Source organism: Thunnus maccoyii, chromosome 7 (genome assembly GCF_910596095.1).
Source record: "Thunnus maccoyii chromosome 7, fThuMac1.1, whole genome shotgun sequence".
Lineage (NCBI taxonomy): Eukaryota > Metazoa > Chordata > Actinopteri > Scombriformes > Scombridae > Thunnus > Thunnus maccoyii.
In genome coordinates, this window is record NC_056539.1 from 27,121,774 (window position 1) to 27,139,899 (window position 18,126).

The 18,126-nt window shown below is 38.7% G+C and overlaps 3 protein-coding genes and 1 non-coding gene across 6 annotated transcripts; 2 read left to right on the forward strand and 2 right to left on the reverse strand.

Moving 5' to 3' along the window:
- Positions 1 to 1,708: 1,708 nt before the first annotated feature.
- si:ch211-162e15.3 (protein NCBP2AS2) lies at positions 1,709 to 3,220 on the reverse strand. The gene is made up of 2 exons (XM_042417793.1): positions 2,970 to 3,220; positions 1,709 to 2,850 (listed from the first exon to the last, which is right to left on the reverse strand). The coding sequence occupies exon 2, from the start codon at positions 2,757 to 2,759 to the stop codon at positions 2,454 to 2,456; it is 306 nt and encodes a 101-aa protein (XP_042273727.1). The 5' UTR covers positions 2,760 to 2,850; positions 2,970 to 3,220; the 3' UTR covers positions 1,709 to 2,453.
- Positions 3,221 to 4,444: 1,224 nt separating this feature from the next.
- On the forward strand, positions 4,445 to 7,230 carry fkbp2 (FKBP prolyl isomerase 2). 3 transcript variants are annotated; one of them, XM_042417790.1, is made up of 3 exons: positions 4,445 to 5,017; positions 5,117 to 5,152; positions 6,786 to 7,230. In XM_042417790.1, exon 1 carries the CDS (start codon positions 4,588 to 4,590, stop codon positions 5,002 to 5,004), a length of 417 nt encoding a protein of 138 aa, XP_042273724.1. In that variant the 5' UTR covers positions 4,445 to 4,587; the 3' UTR covers positions 5,005 to 5,017; positions 5,117 to 5,152; positions 6,786 to 7,230. The 3 variants fall into 3 exon arrangements, with proteins under 3 accessions (XP_042273724.1, XP_042273726.1, XP_042273723.1); XM_042417792.1 differs by lacking the exon at positions 6,786 to 7,230 and having other exon boundaries at positions 5,114 to 5,152; XM_042417789.1 differs by lacking the exon at positions 5,117 to 5,152 and having other exon boundaries at positions 4,449 to 5,017.
- Positions 7,231 to 8,977: 1,747 nt separating this feature from the next.
- Positions 8,978 to 14,618, forward strand: ncbp2 (nuclear cap binding protein subunit 2). The gene is made up of 5 exons (XM_042415608.1): positions 8,978 to 9,161; positions 10,806 to 10,892; positions 11,944 to 12,038; positions 12,241 to 12,379; positions 13,980 to 14,618. Exons 1-5 carry the CDS (start codon positions 9,087 to 9,089, stop codon positions 14,076 to 14,078), a joined length of 495 nt encoding a protein of 164 aa, XP_042271542.1. The 5' UTR covers positions 8,978 to 9,086; the 3' UTR covers positions 14,079 to 14,618.
- Positions 14,619 to 15,443: 825 nt separating this feature from the next.
- Positions 15,444 to 15,515, reverse strand: trnap-ugg. Its single transcript has one exon. It is a non-coding gene; the product is annotated as a tRNA-Pro (tRNA).
- Positions 15,516 to 18,126: the final 2,611 nt, after the last annotated feature.

An 18,126-nucleotide genomic window follows, 5' to 3' on the forward strand; every position in this document is an offset into this window, starting at 1 on the left:
ATTCAATTATCTATAACTTTGAGACATGAAATCTGCAGCCAAAACCATCAAATTCTCGCTTTAAAAACGACTTTAACAATAAAAATGATGAGCAGAGTAGTTGTTGAATATTTTTTATAGGTTTAGGTTTATTGACAACACATCAGACTTTGTCAGGGATACAACTATTAAGTCATGGACTTATTTCCATCATGGAAAAAAAACAGGTGCTCGTAGTCTGACATGAAGAAATATTACAACATAAGCACAAACCATTGATTAAATGTTTTCAGGGTGTACTCAAGATAACTTTCTGCCAAATCAATTATAAATAGATTAATTAACTAATTGTTGAACCTCTACTGTAAGTGACAGCACTATATTGGGTCAATGAGATATGAAGATATAGATATGAAGCCAGTCTTTGCACATGCTTCACTGGTGTGCATATATCTTCTACAAACTGTATCATTCTGCATCCGCTTTCACCAAATCTCCCAGGGAGTGGTGTGGTGGAAATATTTGTGTTCCACGGGTCATTCTCTGGTCATTTTCTGGTATATATCTCTGTTTATTGGGGTTGGCCGGGATATGCAGCTGTCTTGATAAGGCTGGCTGTCTCTGATGGGAACCAAGGTCAGGTGGAGATAGATATGCTGTGCTTTGTGCAGATGGTCAGACTGGTCTCAAGGTAGCAAGTAATCTGTGTACAGACTACGTGACTTCAGTTAACTTTAATCAGCATAGTGTGTGGCTTATAGTTCAATGACCAACAGAGGCATAGATGTGTGAAGCATAACCTTACTTGGCAGTAGTAAGGGTAAGGATTTGTTGAAGGGTTTAAACACTCTTGTCTGGAAGTAGACAGCAGAATTGAGTGGCACTGCACAGTGTTTCACTTGTTCTGTAATTCTGTTCTCCTCGATCGAGCTTCAATAAATGTTCCTGCGTAAGACATCATGGTCTCCTGACAAGTTCTTCACTTTGGGTTAACCAGCTGACAAGCAGTAAAAGTCCTCTTATCTTTATTCTAATTAAGCTGTTAATCCTTTTCTGGGTTTCATATATCTCTCGTTATCCTACTGGAGTTGTGAAAACGAAGGGACTATGGTTTACAACTCGGAAGCAGTGAACTGTGAACTTGTGACTCTGCTGTGGCAGCAGAGGACAAACTGCAGATTTGACACTATAGACATAGAAAACTATAAGATCATCATATTTGAAAAGCTGGAACCAGCAACTATTTGGCATTTTTGCTTAAAAGAATGACTAAAACAATTATTTGATTGTCAGACAAGTTGCTGATTAATTTTCTGTAGATCCACTAATCAAATCATGGTTGCAGCTCTAAAGAATATTCTGCTTTGAACAAGTAGCCTATTTATGTCTGATATGGTTTCCCCCCAAAAGTCAAAATAACTAGTTAAACACACCTTTTCCCCTCACTGAACAATCCAGAATCTGTGAATAAGAAAATATTATGTCAAAAGTACCAGAGACATGATGTCTGCCTCTTCACCAAAAATCTAAATCTTATCTTATCCCCTTCATCAGATGAATGTCACGTTTCCAACTCTGCACATACTGTCAATCACTCTGCAACGTCAAACACTTTTTTGAGTGGAGGGGGACTTTAAAGTGCATCTTTTAGGTTAACCAGATGGAATAACAGAACTGGAACACAAATCATTTCTTGAAGATATAATATAAGTTCACAGCTCTCAAGTGACACAGTTTGTATCATAAATTATAATCTTTATTTATACAGTCACAGAATAACAGTGAATTCATTCTCTCTATACACCAGTTATTTCTTTGTACACTTTAGGCCAATAAAATGATTCACACTGACAGCTTTACTCCTGTTCAGATCCACAAAAACTTTATGGCAGGATTGGTGTATTGGTTTGGTTGGTGGAAAGAGAAATACCACTTTTTTCAGTACATGTCTAGTTGAATTGTCTGTTATTAATTCCGTCTTCTGACTAATCCCTGGTACAAAAGTACACTTTGGTAGTTCAACTTCAACCAACTTCTGAGAAGTGCACTTGACCATTTTACACCTTTCCAAGCTGCCGCTGCAGTTTTGACTTTTCCCCACACTTTTCTCTACAAGGAATTTTACAATTCACAATTTCACGTTTTCTGAGAAATGTGGGAATCCTGGATGTACTTAGCTAAACTTTCCTACTTATCATAAATTACTAGCCACTGGCTGCAGGTCAGGGGTGACATGAACTGATCGTTTCCAACATGAAGCCAGTTATTCAAGACAGTTGTAGTTAACCACCACACAGACAGTTGTCATGCATTGCTGAGGGGTATTTATACATGATGTCTCCTTCAGTTTGTCCAGCTGGCAGTCTGGTGAGGTTACAAAAACATGAAAGGTCAGTGAGTCCATTATCGGACATTGTGGTTGTCAACAATAGCTTCCCAGTCTCTATAACATCCTACAGCCAGTCTGACCGTCTTTATTTCTTGATCTGTCTGGACCCATCCTTCCAGCCCTCCTTCACCTCATTCACAAACGTCTTTTGGACCCTCTTGAGCCGGTTGCCCACCTCTCCCAGGTCACCGGGGACTCGTCCAGCCTCCTCCCGGACCTGCCGCAGCGTCTGCGACTGCATGACCCGCTTCGAGGCGTCCTGGCCGGCTAGCTGAGCCTTGGTGAGGGCGTAGGCTGTGATCTGAGCAGCCCTGCGGATCGGACGAGACTCTGCCAACTTCTCAACGACTTGGAGTCTGTTCAGAAGGGTAAATAACATGCGAGCGAGCATTTTTTCAAGTGTTTCCTCAGAGATCGGTGTCCTAGCTGATACGTTAGCTTAGCCAGCTAACTCGCCGTCCAACTCTCGAGATAGTTTAGCCCTGAAATAACACCAACGTTCACCGTTAGTTGTGGATATATATACATCGATGACATACTGTTATGTTAGTTGTATTTGTGGTGTGAATTTTGATAAGTATCACTAAGAAAGGTGACTTACTTCAGCTGCTCCAGGTGACCGCTAGCTCTCAGGGGGTGACATAACAAACTGTGGAGAGAGCTGGAAGTTAGCTTCAGGTTGGAGGAGAATGATCCACACTTTTCTTGGTCTGAATCATTGCTGAATGGGGAAAAACTGTGAAAATTTACTTTTTAAGTAAGTTTTCACAGAATTGGCAGGTTGTTTGAAAAGTCTCCAGAGTCTCTAATCTGCATTGTTTTTTAGTCATGATGTGTTTGGATCATTAGTGGAAGAAGTAAGTTATTCAGATCCTTTAAAGGACCAGTGTGTAGGATTTAGTGGCATCTAGTGGTGAGGTTGCAGATTGCAACCAACTGAAAACCCTTCCCCCTCCCCTTCAAGAGTGTAGATGAACTATGGTGGTCGCGACACTTGTGAAAAACATAAGAAAAACGAAAGAACTCTAGAGTTCTGGGCTACTGAAGAAACATAGCAGTGCTACATGGCAGGCTCCGTGGAAGAGGACCATGGAGATATTATAAAAAGCTGCATACCGGACTAAAAATGGCAAAAAAAAAAAAAGTTTCTAGCTTCTAGGATTGCTTCCATGTTGTGTGGCCCACTGAATATGCGCAGTGGTGTTTCCCCTACTGGCCCTGCCCGCAAGTTCCTGCTTGGCCATTAGACTTTGACATTGTGATGATGTCACAAATTTTTAAATCGCTTTTCTTGGCTCAAGGAAAGTTTTACAAATATAAAACCTCTATGGATCAGAAATTCATAATAGAAAGAGTCATAATTGACCTTGTTTGCAGGTTGAAAAATGCTGAAGTTTCCCTTTAATACTGAAGCATCAGTGTTAGAGCAGCATGTTACTGTTGTAGCTGCTGGAGGTGGAGCTAGTTTCAACTACTTTGTATACAGTTAACTAGTTTAGTCCAGTGGTTCCCAACATAGGGGTCGGGCTCCTCCAAAGGGTCACCAGATAAATCTGAGGGGTCGCTCCCAACCTATTTAATTTTATTCATTTAATTTTTAGTTTTTTGTGTGTTTTATTTATTCATTTATTTATTTTATATTTACTTGTTTGTTGTATTTGTGTCAGGTTACTGCTGCTTGGATTATTTTTTGTATGTTTTATAGAGATGCAATGCCTGTTTTGTTTATTTAACAGCCAGTTGACTGTCTCAGAGTTAGCTAGACATGTAAATTTCATTAGCAGTCCCTGTCAGGCAAATTTACAAAACAATCAAATGTATCAAACATTACATCATACCAAACTAAAAGCACTATTTATTTAAAGCATTACATCATACAAAAAAATAAAATAAAACAATCTCTGAGTAGTACCTATGTGGTTAATGGTCACATTAGACCATGTTGGTGTTGAAATGTCCGTGGATTAATTATAAAAAATAATTAAATAAAAGTTTCACTATTTAAATTGGTGTAGAAAATATCGAATCTGAAACCAACTTCAGCATCGTCAGAGACTCTTCCCCGGAAGTTTTTAATGGTGACACCAGCCGGTGAAGTTTCCTACGTATATCCGCTCTCTGCAACACACTCAGCGGCTCTTTTCCCTGATTCATCACTCACAAAGCTTCTCCAAACCTCAAACCCTTTAACACCTGAAAATCGTGCGGGGACTGCGGCCATGCGGGTGTTGCTGTTGTTCGCGGTGACGCTGCTCTCTCTGAGCCCGGCGGCGGTCAACGGAGCCGAGAAGAAGAAGCTGCAGATCGGCATCAAGAAGCGAGTGGACAACTGCCCCATCAAGTCACGGAAAGGAGACGTGCTGAACATGCACTACACGGGCAAACTGGAAGACGGCACGGAGTTTGACAGCAGCATCCCCCGCGACAGGCCCTTCACTTTCACCCTGGGAACCGGCCAGGTGATCAAAGGCTGGGACCAGGGCCTGCTGGGAATGTGCGAAGGGGAGAAGAGGAAGCTGGTCATTCCCTCCGAGCTGGGCTACGGAGACCGGGGAGCTCCGCCTAAGATCCCCGGAGGAGCCACGCTCATCTTCGAAGTGGAGCTGCTCAGCATCGAGAGGAGATCCGACCTTTGATGTAGCAGAGATGGTAAAGAAAGCCTGCTTTAAACATAAGTTGTAGAACTGAAACGATTAGTCGATTCATCGAAAGAAAAATAATCGGCAACGATTTTAATCGTTCAAGCAGGAAACGCCAAAATCCTCTGGGTCCAGCTGTTCACGTGTGAGCATTTTCTGCTTTTCTTTATCTTTTATCATTATAAACTGAATATCTTTGGGTTTTGGACTGTTGGTCAGACAAAACAAGATATATGTAGATGCTATTTTGGGCTCTGGGAAGTTAATGGACAGTTTTTCCATTAATTTTGTCATCTAATTATCAGTTGATTAGAAAAGAAAAATAACTGGCAGTGATTTTAATAACTGATGCATCGTGTCAGTGATTTTTCAAGCAAAAAACACCAAAAATTCTCTGGTTCCAACTTTGCAGATGTGAGGATTTTCTGCTTATATCTGCTTTAAAAAAACTGAATATCTTTTGGTTTTGGACTGTTGGTCGGACAAAACGAGTTATTTTATTTTGGGCTCTGGAAAAATGTATGAAGAGTCTCTTTATGTAAGTATATGAAACAGAACAATGTCACAGAGTGTCATCGATGCGAAGCAACATATATTCTTGCATATCGAAAATGTTACGACCCATCCCTTATATTTCACTGAACACTAAGTTTTTTTGATCAGCACTGTTTCTCTCAAATAATGTAATAGTCTCTCTAACCTGAAGGCAAATACATTTTTTAAACTAATTTCTTCCAGTCCAGGCTTCCTGATTTCATTTTTGTTTCTCGTTCTCGAGAGTATTTCTGGCAGTGAAACATTACATGCTCCACTGATTCCTCTATTTGACATTACTCACATTTCCTGAGGGATGTTTGTTTCACACATCACACTACTAACCTACTGGATTCTTGATTGGTCAACAGTGTGCGCTGTTATTCTCTGATGCGCGCGAGGGGAGGGGGATTCGCTGTGTGCCAGAGAATGATATGACGATGATTTAAAGAAAATGATTGAAACATGTGATTGAAACATGCCCCGATCAGGCAAATGAGTTGCCAGATTTACTAGCTGACGTGGCATTTTACCTGCCCTGGGCGATCGGGTGAGCCTTATTGTTGAACCATGCCTGCCAGATGTTGTTCCATCAAATTCTATATATTTAATGTACAATTCTATAAAACAGATCAGTGGAGTAAACAATCTGTTGACTGTTTGTGTCAGTACTATATGACGTTAATATGGAGCACAATATAGCTTTGGTAGAAATAAACTTTCAGTGCTGTCAGGTTCATCTAAGGTTAGACTAGACTTGATTTTTGCTTATATATAATTCTAAGAACTTAGCGAGGATAAGAAAATTAATACTAAAATATTTAATACTAAAAGGCCATTTTTACTGACTTTCACCATCAAATATGTATATTTCTTTTATCTTAAATGCTAAAAGGCAACAGTCTGTCTACCTGTGACATTATAATTGTGATGTTCACTCACAGTCAGAGAACAACTGCATCTCCTGCAAGAGAAATCTCCACATGATCAGGCATAACAGAGGGCTGAAGGAGGATAATACATCTACCACTTATATATATATATCATGTATGCCTACTAAAATAGTAGAATCCCTATCGAACTTGAGTTCTGACACCCAAAACAACATGCTTCACAGTCACCGTCAGAGACAATTACCTACTCGTTCAGTATTCATACCTACAAGGATAAAATGAGCTTTATATGTTATTTTTTTGAATGACGTGAATGTGAAGTGTTAATTACTGGTATCATTTTCCTTTCAGTTTCCAGGAGTCACTGCAGGAATGAGATCATCTGACCTCTGATGAAGACTACATGGCAGATCTGGGAGTAGAGTTGTCACCCCCCCCTCTGGCAGAGCCACTGCCCTCCTTTTACTGGCTTTGCTTAATATGCTCTGATTTATTGGATTGAAGTTATTGATACAAGAACTGACAATATGTCCTTGTTAAACATTAGTAGAATTAACAGTCTGCAGCTAAAGCCCAGTATCTTGTCGAAGGTTTAAGCCCTGCTGTTTCATCTCATTTATGTTTTCATTTTCTGTGATTTATAAGCGGGTACATTCATATCGGTTCTTACATTTTGCAAAATAATTATGGTTGTTAATGTTGTCAGCAGTTAAGACAGGTGATAGATTAGGATAATTTTCTTTTTCACGTCAAATTTTTTGAATTGTGATAATAAAATTTAGACCTTACAGGACCATTTTCAGTCTGAAGTGTTTTTATTGAACAAGAAAATACCCAAGTTTTTACACCTTTCTTTGGTTTTACATTTGTATGTGTTTTTAATATTACTTCTCCAGTAGGCTTGTAGCTGGGTTGTGCAGTCTATAAAGGATGATGTTAACACTTCATCTTCATCTGTAAAGTCCATTTAAATACCTAAAAAATCTGGTAAATACACCCTATAAATGCACCGTAGTGTTTAATCATGAAGGTTTCTCAACTTACAAACTTGCAGGCTTTTAAAAGTCAAGTTCGTGACAAAGGCCGAAGGAAACACCAACAATCAATGTATTTGAAAGTGTTTTGGCACACGTCCTGGAGCAGAGTGATGTTCAAGTTTATTTTAAAAAGTTCAAACACAAACTCTCAGAACAAACAAGTCAAACAAGAGTAGCAGTCTATCAGTTGCACAACATTACAGCAGCCAATAGCTCGGCACCACATCTTACAGTTTAACTTCCTGCTTCAGTAGTCATGTGACTATGGTCCACTTTACAAATGCTAAGTTTATAGAATTAGATTTAGTGGTACATGTATTGAGTACAGTTCTAAGCAAAGACAAGGCAGATGGTAATAAAAAAAAAAGTATATAGTAAAATATTTATTTTGATGAATCAACAATATCAGTTTCTTTGTTTTAAAGGTCAAAGAATTTTACATTTGGTGTATCATCAACATAGTTCATACATTTAAAATTACTCGTTAAGGTCACTTTTGTTGTCTCCCTCTGGAGAAATTTGTCTCGGATAACGGGAATTGCTGCAACAACATCACAACAGACACTGGCCTAACATAAGAAATCACCAGCAAATTAGTACAAAAATCTTTAACTCTATTAAAAAACTGCCATTCCAAGGCAAAACAACTCAAGTATACACACCGTAGTAAATAAATAACAATTACTGTCTGTCCTCCATGAGCTCTCTGTTAAGTTTAACTGATATTAAATGCTATATTAGATTATGGGTGTGTAAGTGTGTATTAGAGATATGACTAAAAGAGTTTTATGGGTAAAGTAAGGTTTAAATCTGAGCTCTGCTGACACCATTTCTCAAGTGTTTTTGATTTGTTATGGCATGCTTTTGTATTTGCTCTAAATACCATATTTTACACCAATTTAAAATGTTTTTAATTCGATATGAATCAAACAATCACTATCATCATTATTAGAAATCTCTATAGCTCCAAAGTGCATATAAACTGAATATAACATGTTACCAACAGGGAGTTGGGAGACAATACAAAATAGAGTGGGTACTGAGAGAAGTAGGGGAGGACATAGAAAAGAGGAGGGAACCAGACTAGGAAAAGGACACAGTAACCTGAACAGAATCCACATTATAGGGAGGCATCCAACTGGACTTTGTGAGCGTTGTCAGGTACCAGAAACATTAGAGCATGTACTTGTTAACTGCAGGAAATATACATCAGAGAGAAAGGACATGATTTAGGGAATGAGGAGATCAGGGCTGACAGGAGCAGGTCTGGAGGGCATACTGGAGTGTGGTGAGAGAGGGCAGGGCAGGAAGTGTCTGTTTAGCTTTCTTAGGAAAAAAGGATTAATCGGAAAAATCTGACAAACCGGACACTGTAGGATTTGACTGACTCCGGAGGATGGCAGTAATGCAACACTAAGGATGCAAGCTGCCGTTAAACCCCAAAGAAGAAGACGAAGAAGAACGGCGTTGGAAGCCACTCAGCTGGCTGAATATCCAGTTGTTGCACCCGGAGTCATTCAAAGGACGGACTTACGAACCGGAAGCAACGTCATGCTTTAGCTGAAACGCTAAATAATTGAATAGTTGGAGACCGCGTATCCACCATTTCTTCACAATGTCTGTTAAATTAAATGCCCTGAATAGTGATTCTCACATTGATATTAGTCAATATAGAGACCAACATTTTAAGGTAAGTCAGAAAAACACCTCTGATGAACACATTACTGAATGTTTTGAACGTCAACATAACGGTTTGTGTCGTTAGCTTACAGTTAGCAGCCGTTCACTAACAGCAGCGGGCAGCTCAGTGCACGCTGCGACTGGGTCTGTGTGTTTACTCAGACTTTTAAAAACGTTTTCTTAAACTTCGTACAAAGGTGAGGTGAAAGCTATATGGCAATTTAACGTAAGTAGCTTAGGGTTAGCTATTACGTTACTTCAAATATCTTTTAAGCCAACTTTGGTGCTGAGTAATGATATTTAAATTACAGGTTTTCGAGCCTGATTCGGAAGTAAAAGGTGTAACGTTAGATATCGTTATAACAACAATATAAAACTAGCGCTGCAACGATTAATCGGTTATTTGCTGACTATTGCATCAATCAATCTAATTAGATAATAGATTAATCATTTTGAGTCACTTTTAAAAGAAAAAAATGTCCAAATTCTCTGGTTCCAGCTTCTTAAATGTGAATATTTTCTGGTTCTTTCAGTCTTCTATGACAGTAAACTGAATATCTTTGGGGTTTTGGACAAAACAGACAGATCCCCCTCAAATGTGCTTTTAACGGAAGTGATGGGGGCCAAAATCCTCAGTTTAAAAGTTTATCTGAAGCTTATATGAGGCTTCAGCAGTCTGAGTTAGTCGTATCAAGTGGATATCTGCCACATTTACAGTCTTTTTAGCATCAAATTCCTTCTTTGTGTTTCCTCAGTGTTTCCCTGTTGAGCTACGGTGGAAGTATAGTAACAAAAAGAGGGACTTTGGCACTAAAAAGACTGTAATGTGGAAAGATGTCTACTTCATTTGACTAATTTGGATGACTGAAGGTTCATATTAGCTTCAGATAAACTTTTAAATACTTTTTTGCACAGAAGGAGAACTGTGGATTTTGTCCCCCATCACTTACATTGTAAGTGTATTATGAAGGGATCTGTAAAAACAGGAGGAATAATTATGGCAAGAAAAATCTGTTTCAGTGTTCATTTGGGCTCCTGACTGTTGTTTTAAGACAGACCTGGAAACTTGACCCTGTCCTTTTGAGGTACAGAATACAAAATATGATTATATGAGTCAACAGACTCTTCCTGTGTCAACACGACAATGAACCTGTGCTCAAAGCCAGGTCCATAAAGAATGTTTTTCCCAGTTTAGTGTGGAAGTTCTTGACTAGTCTGTTCAGACCTCAACCTCGTCTGACCTCATTAATGACCTTGTTGCAAGATGAGAGCAAATGTTCTCAGCCAGGTTTCAAAATCTTGTTGAAACTCTTTATAGAGGAGTGAAGGCTGTTTCAGCAGCAGATTAATGCCCAGATGGTTTTGGAACGACATGTACAGCTTTCACATACAAATGAAATGTTATGTCTGCTTACTTTTAGTCGGCTTTCTATCTACTTCTTTTTAGACAAAACTTGGTCTTTGTTTCATTCTTTGTGGAGCCAAAAATGTAAATAAATCCAATTTTATCATTTTAAAATCAGCTCATCCTAAGATAATAGTTGTTGCAGCAGCTGCAGAGATAATCTGCCTGCTGCTATAAACTGAAGCTCTGGCTTGTGTCCTTACTGAGTGAAGAACATACTGATATTAATGATGATGTTTGTGTTTTCAGGGTAACCGCTATGAACAGGAGAAGCTGCTAAAGGGTAGCCACACTCTGTATGTGGGAAACCTCTCCTTCTACACCACTGAGGAGCAGGTAGGATACATCGCTGTTATTTTCTGACCACACCATTAGTTATCACCCTGCACTGACTTCTTTGGAAATCGATTTCATACCATTCATATTCTTTTTATAAGATTTCAAGAAAGTATCTGGTTCTTGGACACTAAAAGATTTGTTGCTTCTTTAGTCTTTCACCCTTTTTGGCCAAGGGCTGCTGCCTGAAAGTTGCTGAGTCGATGCATCTGTCATTAAACCTGACTTGCATTTCTTCGGTCGAACCGCTGCCTTTTTTTAGCCATGTCATTATGCACAGAGTAATGCAGCGTGACAGCATGACAGTCTGTAAACATTTACAGATTCTTGTCTCTAAATGACCTAAATAGCCGACATGACTGTGACGGAAACAGAGAAGGATGGACAGAGCAATTGTTTCCTGCTCCGAGCTCTCAGCTCCGGTGTTAAATGCAGCAAAACTCCTGTTTAAACAGACACACCAGCGTCTCCACCGTCTCCCCTCCTGTCCAGTGTGATCCAGTCTTCAGCTGACAGCGCTGTCAGCAGCTGGCAGGAGAGACGCTCTGTGGTGCGCTTAGATTTTATAACTGAACTAATACCAGCACGCACACTCTTTATTTCTCTGACTGTGTGGAAATGTGACGTTTTCACATCACAGATGATGAACAACAGCATAAATAAACACAAGTCTTACAGGTAAACTGAGACTATGTAGGCTGTTATATCAGGGGGCACTTGATTGTACTGTAACTACGGTAACTGGGCGGAGACATGAATAATAATTCTCATAGGAGGCTGTATTGAAGAAACAAACAGAAAGTAATAATGTAAAGTGTCGACAGTGAAAATCGTGAGTTGGGGACAGCCCTATTCTGGCTTATTACTTTTTCAGTGCCCTTTTTCAGTGCCCCAGATACATTGAAATGATGATATTTTTCAAACTTATTGTGTCAAAAGTATTGCCAGAATATTCTATTCTATAATACTCATATATTTCGTACAAGCTCTTACACAATTCTCACTTGTTTGTGTGTGTTGGTTTTTCTTTTTGTTTGTTTCTGATGTGCAGGTACATGAGTTGTTTTCCAAAAGCGGAGACGTCAAGCGCATCATCATCGGCCTGGATAAAGTGAAGAAGACGGCTTGTGGATTCTGCTTCGTAGAGTATCCTTTTAAACATGAAAAAATATCTTTGTTTTAATAATACTTGCATTCACATACAGCAAACACACTTTGAAACTAAGTCAGCTGCCTGTCTGGTTACCGACACAGACGTCACAAGCTCATGTTATACCATTATAGCACTGAGTGTGCACATCGTGCGAGTTTAAGAGTCTGCTGCAGACCTTAACCCCTCCTGTTCCAGATACTACACACGTGCGGACGCGGAACACGCCATGCGCTTCATTAACGGTACTCGGCTGGACGACAGGATCATCAGGACAGACTGGGACACCGGCTTCAAGGAGGGACGGCAGTTCGGTCGCGGCAAGTCTGGAGGACAGGTAAGAAATCTGACAATCATGTGTTGTGAATACTTGTGTGAATGTTTGTTTGTGTGGATGCTGGCAGGTTGTAAAAAAATCACATGTAAGGGTCAGACTTGTTGACTTTTGTTGATAATTGGATCTCAGCTGGATGGACATGATGCAGTTTGCTGGATCATTTATTTTAAGCTTGAACAGTTTAAAGGAACTATATTGATTGTCTACAAGAAGCTCCCCAACTTGAATTGATCTTAAGAAGTTTAATAAATGTCACAAATATATTGTTTTTTGCTGTCGTGCTTGGATTCAGTTTTGACGCTGAATGCTTATTGTGGCATAAATATCTGATTTCATTTGAACAGATTGCACATCAGCAGCTTCAACCCCAAAAATGCATGTGTGGACCTTTTTCAAAAAAAAATCCATATCCTGTTAATCTCTAGTTTATATTAAAACCAACACAGACGAGTCGCACTGTGAAATATAGAATGAGATATACAAGATGCAATGTGTGGGGTCTGTAATAAGAGTCTCCATTAAAATGGGTGATAATTAACTAGTGATTTTAGTAGTTTAATAATAGTAAACTTTATTTGACACCCAGCTGTTGCTGTGGTGTAGGATGAGGGTGTAGGATTGAGGGTATATACATCAAAAACCTTCCCATGCAGTCGTGTCATTACACGGGGTTCGGGGGTCTACTCCCTACCACTTTTGTGTCTCCTTCATATTGAAAAAAGTTGGATTTTCTGCAGTACAGCATTTTGGAAAACAATAAAACTTAGAGCGCACTATGGCATTTGAAAAATGGCCTATACTGAAATGGCCTTCAAAAAATCAATACACTATATCATGACATTTTAAGTCAACCGTATGATATTTAGAAAGTGATATAACTTCCAAAATAAATTATGCATGATTAAGTGTGGCCTTTGAAGGGACAGTATTACTATAGTATGGCATTTGAAGAATGAAACCGTATGTTAACAAATACAAAATGCATAATCATGTCCAATTTTCTTGCGGCCGTTCACAGCGTGCTACGTGGAAGTGTAAATAAGAGTCAAACACTGGACCTAACACTGGTTTATTGTGGGAAAATATTCTGACAAGTTTGCTTCCCTCCGTTATGTAACTTTTCTGATAAAACCAAAATGACCGTGATAATGACACGTTCTGAGCGTTGATGTTTATACCTGACCTTTAGGATGAATGTATGTCACAGAGTAATTAAAGCTCAAAGGTCCACTTACTAGCTTTCAGAGCTTTCAACAACATTTAACAGTGACACCTGAAGATGCTGATATGTGGTGAAGTAACTCATCTGAGATTATTTTGTTATCATACAAAAAGATATAAATTGTGAAACATTAAAAGTAAAAAGCAATAAATGAGAGCTATTAATAGAACTATTAATTTTTTTAAACTGCAAAAAAAAAAGAGAGACTTAGGTGAAGTTTCTTGGTAAAAGATTTTGCAACCGAAGCCATTACCGTTACTTAAATGGTTTAAAAATGGGTAATTAATGGATTAGTTCTCTTTTTTCCCTCTATGTTTGAGTATAATCTTTCCTGTGTTTGTTCTTTTGCCCTCTGGTTGTGTTTCTGTCTCCATGTAGGTGAGAGATGAGTACAGGCAGGACTACGACCCAGCCAGAGGCGGCTACGGTAAACTGGCTCAGCAGCATCGATCCACAGAGGCGCGCAACAGCTTTTAGACCGAACGCCACCGCAGCAGTCAGTCTGGACTACACAGAGCTCGAGCCTCACCTCCCCCTCCCCCCCCGGATCAGATTAATGCTCCAACAGTGCCACAACATACAACCACAGATTGTCACCATTAAACAATCTACAGCTGGTCTGCATGGACCACTGGACCCTGCGTATTAGCAGCTATTATTTATTTCCTTTGGGGGGCTTGTTTTCTTTTCTGACTGCCTCTGTGACTTCCAGACTTACTATCACAGGCTAAACCACAAAGTTACTGTGATATTTAGTGATGGTTTCATCATCCTGTATATAGAAACATCAAAAATTTCCCTACAGGCTAAAAAAAGTCTCTGATCGCGTGTAGTGTTTGATATATTGTACAAAGACGACTCGTCAAAATGATCTTGGTGAGTCTGTGTGTCAGGTTCCAATAATAGTCTGCTGGAGTAACAGAAAGGAAGCATGATGTGATCTTCCCCATTTCCATGAATGAAACTTTGTGTCCTGAATTGTGTTTACTTTTTTAAATAAAGCCGTTTTTTTGACAAGTGTTTATTTTCTCTTAATGATGATGATGATGATGTCTGGTAATCCAAAGGTCTTTACTTTCTTTTGTGGATATCATTTGACTCTTTACTACAGTTTTCTTTATCATGAATGTAGCAAAATTAGTTATTTTACCTCTATGTTTTGTTTCTGTGCATATAGCAAATGAAACAAAAAGTGTAAGATAGTAGCTTAAACACTGACACATCATCTTTTTAAGTTATTAAAACAAGGTTGAAGGGAGAAGCAAGAATGAATCAAAACAGTAAAGTCATGCAGGCTATAAAATAAAAACGAGCTGAGATTAACTTTATGACAGTTGACAGTATGTCATTCTGAGCGACTCCTTTCACATTTAATCCATTGCTAATATAAAGATATTAATTACAGCAGCTTTAATGATAAAGTTGGACACTAAATCAGTTGAAATCTCTTTAATAGATTTGTATCCTGACATCCAGGTCTTTCCTGGCTTCATGCAGACAGTTTAATACTCTGAGGCTGCAACAGTCTTCTCTTCCCAAAGGATCATTTTGTCTGCAGAAAAATCTCCTTTCACTGATCAATCAAACACATCATGTCTATCCTAATCTAAGCAAGTGCTGAGGCCACAGTTTATCTGCTTATTCCAGAAGACTAATGATTTATATAAGCGAGAGGTTATTTCCAGGTTTAGTAGTAAACTGTGACCTACAGATGCAAGCAGACACATTTCATTTACTACCAGCATTATTAACATGCTAATAGTCGCATCTTTGGCTCATAGTGATCATTCTTATAAAAGTCCTGCAGCTTTACACACATGCTATCAAAGATCTTTAATGTCAGGGCTTGTCCGGGATTTGAACCCGGGACCTCTCGCACCCAAAGCGAGAATCATACCCCTAGACCAACAAGCCCTTGTTTGATTACTCCCTGTAATGGAGAACGAATTTGCAGGCTTGCATAACAGTTTTGCAATGGATTAAAATAGGACCTGTTTACCTTCTAAAGCCTGTACCTACCTCACGCCATGAAGGTTTTAGACAGGTGTTAAACACATTAAAACTATGCAGGTTCACACTCAATCAGCTACTATGAAGTCTGTTGTGTTTTATTTATGCACCAAAGCCCAATTATCTGCAGGTTTTCTTACCAAAAAAACACAACAGCAACTCATAGCACAGGTATGTCTGATCAGGTGAGGAAAACAGTTCAATCTGCTGCTGTGGAGTTAAGTCAGGCTGAAATCCTGCAGACTTTTGACATGTCTCTTAAAGGAATATTAGGAGGAAACAGCTAGCCGTGGCACTGTGTAAAGTAAAAGAAAAATCTAAAACTCACTCATCAATATGTTTCTTATTTGTTTATTCAGACAAACACAATTATGTAAAAACAATCATTTGTGGTTTTATAAGGAGTTCTGAGCTGGAACAGTAACAGTAACTCCCTCAAAAAACTCAAATTGTCAATTTTTACATTTCTGTTTGTGTACAAGTTAAACAAATAGATACAACATGTAATTTAGTGAGTTTAAGAGATGCTGATAGGTGGAGTTTTGAACTTTGGAGAGAGCAAAGCTAGCTCTTCCTCCCTGTTTCCAGCATCTATGCTATGCTAAACTGATCACCTCCTAGATCCAGCCATGAGGGTGGTATTGATGACAGTATTTTCCAAAATGTTGAACTCTCCTTTAAAGGACTAGTTCTCTATTCTGGGTAATACACTTTCTTGCTGAGAGTTAGATACCAAGATGGATGTCACTCTCACTCTCTCTGCCACATTTGTGTGGTAAATTAAAGGGGAAACAGAAAACTCTGTCCAAAGGTAACAAACCATCACCTCTAAAACTCACTAATTAACAGATTAAACAAACAACAAATAATATGTTAATTAGGGTTCTGGGTGTGTGCCTGCCCTCTTAATGTAACTTTGTTATCTGCCAAACTTATCATGTCATAGCCAAGTAGTTTCCCTGTTCTTCATAAAGCATTATGGCTACACTGGTGATCATCCTGCTGAGCAGTTGGTCAGGACTCAGCTGCTAAACAATCCCCATTCTGCCTGTAATAAAGAACATGGTATCATGACTGTCAGCTGGTCTCTTATCTCAAAGTGAGCTGTTATAATGAAGCAGTTGATTTTTTTTTTTGCATTATATCCACACCACTAATTATTGCCATCAGCTACACTTTATTCTTAATCGCATCCTCTTAAGCAGGTTTTGAAAATGAACACAAGATGGCAGAAGAGGAAGTGGAGTTCCTTATTTGGGAGAGAAAGATGTTATAGTGGAGCAGCACTCACACACTTTTAATGTATGTAGGTTCAAGGTTCTTAATATGATCAGAGAAGAGCCACTATTTCCATTTGACACATGTTTGGACCTTTATTAGCAGTGTAAGAATAAACACAAAACTAAGACATGACAGATATTTCAGAATGTATTAAATTCAGTGCAAAGACATTGATTTTGTTTTAAACAGGATGTTATTTCACATGATGTAAAAGTGTGTATTGTAACAATGATGTTTTCATACCACTGAATTGTCAATGTTTAGGTCAGTTTGGTCAAATTTGCATTTGTACTATCAATAGACTAACAGAGTAGCACGACTTACTACTGTTTTACTTTTAGTTACCATTTATGCTTTTATTTCAACTGTTTACCCATACATTTAGCTATCTTTTTCAATAATTTATCCATTATGTTTAGCTATTTCAACTTATCCATTACTTTAGCCATCTTATAATTATCCAGTAAGATACTTTTAGCATCTATTTCATTCATTTATCTGCTTTTAACATTACTTTTACCAAACTTTAACCCGTTTTGACCCATGTATACATTGTTTTTAGCTTTAGCTATACACCTTCAATCCATTACTTTTAGCTGACTATTTAGCTTGCTTGCTAACTAGTTTTCATGCACTCAGTTGCAACACATACTGTTACAGCTGACTCAATATGTGGATATATTTTTTCAATCAAATCACATTTTTTTCAACTGAGCTACTCCACAATCTTTCCACACACATCCTGGCAACTACAGCGAAGTACCATTGTTTGGAAATCACTGCTCAGTCAATGAGTGTTGCACAGACTGAGGTGGACACCACCACTGTTTCAGCTCCTTTTTATTACACAGGTGGATCTTCTAACAGAAGGAGCATGTTGCCTCAACGGCTGGATGGACTGTAAAAGGATTTCATTCTGTCCTCGATACCATAAAGCACCTGGTAATGACCCATAAGAGATATGAATCCAAATGATGTGTATTTGCCATTTATGTGCGAGCTGAGGAATTAATCTGTTTCTGTACTTCTGAAGTGAAAGAGTTGAAGATCACTAAGGCCCCAAATACACCCCACACGATACGATTCTCGCAGCTTTTAAACATTAGCTGTTATTATAGTCAAGCTCAAAAAGTCAAGTTCAAATGGGGTCAAGTGAGAATTAGACAATGCCAAGGCCAGAGTCAGAATTAATGAGGTGTTATGCTGATGAGAAGGCTGTTTGGAAAAAGAGAAA

Excerpts from the sequence above, each read along its gene's own strand:
- fkbp2 (XM_042417790.1), top strand. The coding sequence starts at position 4,588 with ATGCGGGTGTTGCTGTTGTTCGCGGTGACGCTGCTCTCTCTGAGCCCG.
- ncbp2 (XM_042415608.1), top strand. The coding sequence starts at position 9,087 with ATGTCTGTTAAATTAAATGCCCTGAATAGTGATTCTCACATTGATATT. Across the intron at positions 10,893-11,943 it reads TCTACACCACTGAGGAGCAG|GTACATGAGTTGTTTTCCAA; the intron begins GTAGGATACATC and ends TCTGATGTGCAG. Across the intron at positions 12,380-13,979 it reads GCGGCAAGTCTGGAGGACAG|GTGAGAGATGAGTACAGGCA; the intron begins GTAAGAAATCTG and ends GTCTCCATGTAG.
- si:ch211-162e15.3 (XM_042417793.1), bottom strand. The coding sequence starts at position 2,759 with ATGCTCGCTCGCATGTTATTTACCCTTCTGAACAGACTCCAAGTCGTT.